The following is a 9,170-nucleotide window of genomic DNA, read 5'->3' as shown; positions in this document are numbered from 1 at the left end:
GATAGACTTACCAAACAAAATATTAACTAAGTCAGAAGCATCACTGTGTTTGTCAGTATAGTCAGTCAATCTTTGTTATTCTAAGTTCACTCCTTCAGGGCTGCTCAATCCTTTGAGTAGTGCCTTTCATCTAAGTTTTCTCTTTAGAAAGAGTCAATCGTCGTTCCTATGTCCAAATGATGTAACTGTCTTGGTGAAGGAGGCCCGGCCTAGGCAGCTCCCTGCAATTATACCTGAAAGGGTTCAAGAATCTAGTCAAACAGCTACATTTCAAAGAAGATCAACTCAGAAGAGTTCAGAAGTAGAAACATCAGAAAGCCCAGCTTCCGTAAAAAGATCATACCTCAGAAAGGCACCTGTTTGAGAAATTAAATAACCGCAAGTGCACGGATCGTGTAAATACGGGTCGAACTCAAGGAAGAGAAATCTAGTTGTCAATCCTATTCTTGTACCGATTAGAATACTAGCTATGATATAATGTTGCCTGGAATGGACTCAGGATTTCCGTGGACTTAGACCTCGGAGTCAACACTATATATAAGCGTATATTCTATTCAATCTAAGAATCAAATTTAACTAAGATCTTTTTGATTTAAAATCCTAATTTAGGCAAAGTGTACCAAATTTTAATGATCTCTATTAACTACTTATCTAATTTAATTAGAAAACTAAATTCTAAGGGCTTAAGTAAATTGAAAAATTGCAAAAGTAATTTAGAATAGTGTAAAAACCTTAATTCAATATAAAAGATTACTTAGGGTTAGAATCCACCATGGGTTCGGATTAAATTGATTAATTAAAACAACTCTTGAATTGGGTTGAAAATTCGATTAACTAGTCAATAAGGAATAAGATCAAAGGGATGTCATTCCTTATAAGTAATTAATCAAATCCACTCTCCAATTTACATTGATTATATAGAACTTTATATTTGTTAATCAACAATCATTCATACGAAAGGGGAAAGCCAATGGCATGAATGATTGGGATTTTCCAAACATAAACTCCTACACAATTTTTCAATTGAGTAGATTGATTTAATTGTAATTATTTCTCCTTCCCCATGGTTTCAACTAAACCCTAAGTAAATAGGATTTAGTTACTCATGAAGAAGGGAAGAAAAACAAAAATAAACGAGATAGATGGGAGAAGAATTGCCATATAGAACTTGAAAGAAAATTAAACAAAAACTAATTACTTCTTCACTAACTTGAATTGAAACAAAATTACATCAAATTGAACTTAAAATAAATAACAAAAATTAAATAGAACTTAGTCTTTTTCTCCTCCAACTTTGGTTGCATCTTCCTCCTTCAAGCTTTAATGTCACCTTGAGTTTGAATGGTGGTGATGATGCCTTGGATTGAGAGTTGAAAAGAAAAAGAAAAAGAAAAGAACAAGAAAACCTAAGGGAGAGAGCTTGAGAGTAGTGGAGAGAAAGTGAGGATGTAGAGAGAAAAGTTGAGACAATTCAAAAGGAAAAGAAAGCATAAAAAAATGAAAATTGGAGGAGAGGCTTGATAGAGAGAGAATTCGAGCCTGTGAGAGAGAACTCCCTTTTCTTTTCTTTTTAAGTCCTCAATATATTGAAGATGACTTGCTATTTTTTTTTTTTTTTTTCTCTCTCTCGTTTCTCAAATTTGACGAAGTGCCATTTTCACCATAGTTGCCCAAAATTTCTTACTGAAATAAGACTGCACGTGGAATGCATAGAAAATGCCAAAACGTGAGAAAACTATGTCCTAACATAGACCATGATATCCAATCTTTTAAAAGCATCTCTATGGAAAGTGAAGATTGGATTACTGTTATTGAAAAGATGGTGTGGTGATATCAATTCCTTCTTCTTCTTTTTCCACATACTAATAACGAAACCATGTTGACACAGCAAGATGCGTGAGTCCTTGTGAATCCACCGAACAAAACAGTAACGTGGGACCCACTTGCTATATTTGGATTACTTGCCATATCAAATGGATGGTTCAGATTAATCAAACGTGAGACCCACCATAGAAAGAAAGAAGGCTGCCAAAAAAGATTGCCTACGTCCACTACCTTCCAAAACCGATGAGATAACCTTCTATTTTAGTAATTGCTAATTTGAATCTCAACCGCATATGTCATTTTCCACTGTATATAATGAATTTTGTCTCATTGTGGCTGCTTCCTTTTTAACAAGAGATGGTTTCTAATTCACATCTCATTTCCAAAGCATTGAATCTCACGTCCAAAAATCGGTTCATCACATATTAGACATGGTTATCAAATTATTTACATCCAATGACCCTAGCTGTTCAATTGATGGATTCTAATACAAATCTCTTGTTGCCCCCTATATGCATATGCATATACATGTCATCCAACCCATCCAAATATAGCATGTCATTCCTTTTCTTGTCTTGTATATTCGGTCATTGTCTTTGCTACTATTTCCATGCACATTGACGTCATCAAATCCATGCAGACCTTGTGATTTCTACTTTAGTGCATGGGTTTAGTGCTACACAATACACACTTGCACATCAAGAGTTAATCCAAACCATCTCAAAGAAAGGGTGATCAAAATAAAGGGTGCAACCCATTCTTAGATTAGGAAATCGATTTTTTTTAGAGGCAAGGGCGGGTCCCACTTGCACCTCAATAGGGAAATAATATATTCAGCCATTTTTCATCCCTACTTTATATATGGCCCTCATCATGGCATGATCCAACTTGTTCAAATGATGGGCTACAAAATGAGCAATTCGTGCTCCTCAAATCCTCTCTGTAGGGTGATCCAAACCACTCATTTGTAGGGTAATTATTAGCGCCCCTAACCCATTGCCATATAATGATCTAAACCGTCCGTTTCACGAGCCGTCAAATGGATGATTCGAAGCATTCGTCTTGTGGGCATTTAAATTAGATGCACTCCTAAAATGACTTCCCAAGGCTATTTTGAACCAACCAATTGGTGGATCGTAAAATAATCCGAACCCTTCAAATGATGACCCACAATGGTGTTGATCCAATAGTTGTTTCCACTTTTGAATCTTTCTTTGGAATTTCATCGTTTTAGCTCCATTTTTCACGATAATCCATAAATAACCCTGAAACACCAAAAACAAGAAAAATACATTAGTAGCACCGCTTTAAATGAGAGAATTATATGATTTTTCTACCTACAATTCACACATAAATGTGCTCATCAGATTCCCCCATACTTAAGCTTTGCTTGTCCTCAAGGAAACAAAAAGAAAAACTTAAAACAAACACAAAAACTAAATAAAAATAAAATCCTAACTCACTTTCGTAGGAATCACGATTGCACTTAGCACGTGCAACAAGCCTTTAAACCCCTAGGTTACCCTAGTGGACGAGCTGTGTCTCGTGAGTGTTTGCAGTGAATATACACACAAAATTCTAAAAATAAACTTTTCTTTTCAAATCTTACTATAGAGTAAAGCCAAAAATTTCTAATCCTGTTTCTTTGATAAATTGCTCAAAAGAGAAGAACAGGAATACCTCCATACTTAAACGTTGCATCCTATCCTAAGTTGGAAAAATTAGAAAAATATTTTAATCAAGGAATCCTCTTTTGAATTTGTCCTACTTTTCTCCCTTAACTTTGCTTCTATTGTAATCGTACCATAAAAGAAATTTGATTCGGAAACTTCGTAGAAAACTTACAAATTTATATGGTCCACCATTCTTTCAACTTTTCCCATAGTTTCTAAGAATAGAACTCATTTTTTTTTTTGTAATCCTCTACTGCTTTTGGCGTGAATGACATGCAGGGCATGCACCAGACACCCAGGCTACTAAGCAGTGTCCGACTAATCTTTGATTTGCATATGTCATAGACATTGATGCATATGAGTTCAAGCTTTACCGTTGATTATGTGCAATGCTTTGATTCATTAAGCTTTCTAATTGACCCATGTATGGAGTTTTCAGTCAGTTGCTCTCAAGCCAGTTGGCTTTAAGGAACTAGGCATAAAAACCCTTCAGACTTAATAGCTCAAGTCAAAAAGGCTACAAATCAAAACTATAATCAAGAAGCAAACTTTCTAAAAAATCATTCTTTCTTTCTTTTGTTTCAACCTTTCTTTCCTTTTTATCCATACCATATAAAAAGCAAGTTTCTATTTCTATTTCTTATTCAAATCCTTTTAAAAGAAAGATTCCAAAAGCAAACAAAACTAAGAAAGGAAAGTATTCTTTCTAATTTTTCAAATTCCAAAATTAAAATATCCACTAACTTTCTTTCTTAAAATAGGAAAACAACTTTCTTTTTTAAAAATACCAAGTTCTTTCTAATTTGAGAAAAATACCAAAAACAAAAGGAAAAAAAAATTTCTAACTTTAAACCATAGAAAAGAATAGAAAATGAACGTTTTTAAAAGCCCCCCATACTCGATTTATGCATTGTCCTCAAGGCATTAAAAATAGAAAGAAAAATATGAGGACTAAAAAATAGAAAGGAGGGTACGTACCGTATTTGTTTAGGCATGATTCGAATAGGAAGGTTCATGGAGATCCATGACCTCTTCCATATCCGGCTTTGAAAACTCAATAAATGGCTTTAATCTTTGACCATTAACTTTAAAAATCTCACCATTGCTTGGATTTAGAATCTCGACCGCACCATGGGAGAAAACTTTATTAACAATGTATGGTCCATCCCAACGGGATCTTAACTTACCTGGAAAGATATGCAATCTTGAATTGTAGAGAAGTACTTTTTCGCCCTCTTGAAACGATTTTCTCAAAATATGTTTGTCATGAAAAGCTTTTGTCTTCTCTTTATAGATCTTTGCATTCTCGTACGCTTCATTGCGCAACTCCTCCAATTCAGAAAGTTGTAATCGCCTTTGAACACCTGCAGAAGACAAATCAAAGTTTAGTTTCTTAATAGCCCAAAAAGCTTTATGTTCCAATTCAACCGGGAGGTGACAAGCTTTGCCATACACAAGGCGGTAAGGAGACTGACCAAGATCAGTCTTGAATGCCGTCCTATGAGCCCACAAGGCATCCACTAATCTAATGGACCAATCTTTGCGGTTTGGATTCACTGTCTTTTCCAAAATTTGCTTAATTTGCCTATTTGAAACCTCCACTTGGCCACTCGTTTGTGGGTGATAAGGTGTAGACAACTTATGAGTAATACCATATTTCTTCATAAGAGCTTCAAAAGGTCTATTACAAAAGTGTTTACCCCTATCACTAATGATCGCACGAGGAGTACCAAAGCGCGAGAGGATGTTTTCTTTCAAAAACTTGACCACCACCTTGTGGTCATTGGATTTGCAAGCAATGGCTTCAATCCATTTTGAAACATAATCTACTGCAAGTAAAATATACAAATTCCCAAATGAATTTGGAAACGGACCCATAAAATCAATACCCCACACATCGAAGATTTCTACTACTAAGATTGGGTTGAGGGGCATCATATTTCTCTTAGTAACTCTACCTAATGACTGACAAGATCTACATGCCTTACAAAAATCAAAAGCATCCCTAAAAAGACTTGGCCAATAGAAACCACACTGTAAAACTTTGTGCGCAGTTTTCTTTGCACTAAAGTGGCCACCACAGGCTTGATCATGGCAAAAAGATAGAATCGATTGGTGCTCATGATCGGACACACATCGTCGGACAATTTGATCGGAACAAGTTTTGAACAAATAGGGATCATCCCAAAAGAAATACTTTACCTGTGAGTGAAACCGGTATTTGTCTTGGTTGGACCAATGATCCGGTGTAGCACCTGTAACCAAGTAATTCACAATATCTGCATACCATGGCTCACTAGAAATAGCAAACAATTGCTCATCAGGGAAGTTTTCATTAATTGGACCTTCGTCATTCTTTGCATTAGGAAGTCTAGACAAGTGATCGGCAACCAAGTTTTCCGTACCCTTTTTATCTCTAATCTCCAAATCAAACTCCTGAAGAAGTAAAACCCACCGAATGAGGCGAGCTTTAGCATCCTTCTTTCCAACGAGATACTTGATTGCCGAATGGTCGGTATAAATTATCACATGCGATCCAATCAAGTAGGACCTAAATTTTTCTAATGCAAACACAACCGCTAGAAATTCTTTTTCCGTAGTGGTGTAGTTGAGTTGTGCATCATTGAGAGTCCTACTTGCATAATAGATGACATGCGGTAATTTATTGAATCTTTGGCCCAAAACGGCTCCTATGGCAAAGTCAGAAGCATCACACATAATTTCAAACGGTTCGGCCCAATTTGGTGCTTGAATGATGGGAGCCGTAGTTAACTCATTTTTTAAACACTCAAAAGAATCGAAGCATTCTTTGGAAAACTCAAATTTTTGATCTTTTGCTAACAAGTTGGTTAGAGGCCTAGCATTTTTAGAAAAATCTTTTATAAAACGCCGGTAAAAGCCCGCATGGCCTAAAAATGATCGAATATCCTTCACACTTTTGGGCGGTGGAAGATGGACAATGAGATCCACCTTGGCTCTATCAACCTTAATTCCCTCTTTAGAAATCACATGTCCTAGAACGATGCCCTCTTTTACCATAAAATGACACTTTTCCCAATTGAGGACAAGGTTCTTTTCTCTACTCCTTTCTAAGACCAATTTTAAGTGATGTAAACATTCGGCATAGGTGGAGCCATGAATAGAAAAATCATCCATAAAAACCTCTAAGAAGGTCTCCACCATGTCAGAAAAGATACTCATCATGCATCTTTGGAAAGTTGCCGGTGCATTGCATAACCCAAAAGGCATGCGTCTATAAGCAAACGTTCCAAAGGGGCATGTGAAGGTCGTTTTCTCTTGATCTTCAGGAGCTATGGGAATTTGGTTATAACCGGAATATCCATCAAGAAAGCAATAATACTCACGACCCGCTAACCTTTCTAACATTTGATCAATAAAAGGCAAAGGAAAGTGATCCTTCCAAGTAGTGGCATTAAGCTTTCGGTAGTCAATACAAACCCGCCACCCCGTTTGAATACGAGTAGGAATGAGTTCATTGGTGGCGGATTGTATAACTGTGACTCCCGACTTCTTAGGCACTACTTGAACGGGACTCACCCATTGGCTATCCGATATGGGATATATGATCCCGTTATCTAACCATTTTAAAATTTCTTTTTGGATGGCTTCCTTCATCACAGGATTAGCCCTTCTTTGAGGTTCCCTTGAAGGTTTGGAACCCTCAATGAGGTTGATGTGGTGTTGCACAATCGACGGGCTAATTCCTTTGATGTCGGCCATTGTCCAACCTATGGCTTCCTTGTTATCTTTTAGCAATTTAATGAGTTCCTCCTCTTGAGTGGAGGTTAGATCCGCAGCAATTATTACAGGCAAAGTACAATTATCACCAAGAAAAGCATAACGTAAAGTAGAGGGAAGCGGCTTCAAGTCTAGCTGTGGGGCCTCTTCAATGGAAAGCTTTGGAAGCGATGTGGCTAGTGGTCCCACCGGCTCTACGTTTTGAATGGCAAAAGCTTTGGAAAAGAAATCATCTCCTCCATCATCTCCTAGTGCATCCAAGCATTCTTGATAACCTGCATCAAAGTTGATTTCAAAATTAGTCATAACATCTTCAGGAAAGGCATGCAACATATTAATATCTTCATGAAAATTGGGTTGCTTACCTAATCTAAAAACATTAAAATCTACTGAAGTATTACCAAAGGAGAGTTTCATTAGGCCATTTCTACAGTTAATGAGAGCATTGCTAGTAGCAAGGAAAGGCCTCCCAAGAATGATAGGGATTTGATCCTTGATATTAGCAACAGGTTCCGTATCTAACACGATAAAATCGACTGGAAAAAGAAAATCTCCTACTTTAATTAACACATCCTCAACCATCCCTTTAGGTGTCTTTATGGATCTATCCGCCAATTGGAGAGTGACGGTGGTTGGTTTGAGGTCTCCTAGTCCTAATTGCATATATACAGAAAATGGCAAGAGGTTCACACTAGCACCCAAATCTAAAAGAGCATGCTCAATTTTAGTGTTACCAATAGTGCAAGAAATAGTGGGACATCCCGGGTCCTTATACTTAGCCACCATCTGTTGAGATAAAATGGAACTTATATTTGCGGCCAAGAAAGCCTTCTTGGGCACATTAGTTGTGCGCTTTTGTGTGCACAAATCTTTCAACACTTTGGCATAAGTAGGGACTTGGGAAATCGCATCTAATAAAGGAATATTAATTTGCACTTGTTTAAACACATTTAATATTTTATCCATGGCATCCACCTTTTTATTATTAGCAAGTCTCCTTGGAAAAGGAGCTTTAGGCACATACTCCTTTGCAGGTGGAGAAACTGCCTGCTCTTCACTTACCTGTTTGGGTTCCACAATCGACCCTGTTGCAGGGGAGTCTTTTCCTACCTCTTTGGATGTATCTTGTGGATCTATAGAAGGTTCAGATCTGACCTCCTCATTGTGGTAATCTTTACCACTCCTTAAAGCATATACGACATTACATTCATTGGAGGGCTCTTGCAGCGGCAGAATTGGTTGAATGACATTCAACTGATTTTGCGGTACCTGTTGATTCACATTCATATTCACGTTCCTTGGATTAGGAACGGGTTGACTTGGCATCTTCCCCTTTTCCCTTTCATGCAAAGCCATGGCAAGTTGGGAGATTTGCTTCTCCATATTGTGTTGGCTTGTCATGAAAGTGCTAGTGAGAAGTTCTATGCTCTTTTCTAAGGAAGCTATGCGTGCCGACTCCCCTTGTTTTTGAAAACCCGGTGGTTGCTGATTTGAAACATTATTTAAAATTGGGTTTTGAAAAGGTGGAGGTGTGGTTAGGGGTGGTCGAACATGCATAGAAGGGAAGGTGGGCCTAGGTTGGACAAATTGGCCTTGACCTTGGAAATTTGATGGCCCTCCTTGATAATTCCCTTGATTCCAAGAAAAGTTAGGATGATTCCTCCATCCCGGATTATAAGTGCTACTATATGGATTATTTAAAAACATGGCACTTGCATTTTCATTAGAATTACCAATTTTAGCAAGAGTTGGGCACTCTTCCATGACATGGTCCGTGGCTTGACACCAATTGCACATAGGAACACTATGTTCAATTTGATGGACCTGTGAAGGTCCTTTGACAACTATTGCTTCTAGCCTTTTGATTAGGCTATCAAGATGGGCCTCTTTTGCCACGGCACCCTCTATTAGAAA

The 9,170-nt window shown here is 37.4% G+C and overlaps 1 protein-coding gene across 1 annotated transcript; it reads right to left on the bottom strand.

The window, feature by feature from the left end:
• Positions 1-3,054: 3,054 nt before the first annotated feature.
• Positions 3,055-8,543, bottom strand: LOC143858253 (uncharacterized). Its single transcript, XM_077368910.1, has 2 exons — positions 7,337-8,543; positions 3,055-3,089 (listed from the first exon to the last, which is right to left on the bottom strand). The coding sequence occupies exons 1-2, from the start codon at positions 8,541-8,543 to the stop codon at positions 3,055-3,057; spliced, it is 1,242 nt and encodes a 413-aa protein (XP_077225025.1).
• Between the last annotated feature and the right edge of the window lie 627 nt (positions 8,544-9,170).

Source organism: Tasmannia lanceolata, unplaced genomic scaffold (assembly GCF_043159265.1).
Source record: "Tasmannia lanceolata isolate RefF3 unplaced genomic scaffold, GAP_Taslan_0.1 ptg000025l, whole genome shotgun sequence".
NCBI lineage: Eukaryota > Viridiplantae > Streptophyta > Magnoliopsida > Canellales > Winteraceae > Tasmannia > Tasmannia lanceolata.
The sequence above is the reverse complement of the archived record's forward strand: the minus strand, read 5'-3'. Positions and strand labels throughout refer to the sequence as shown.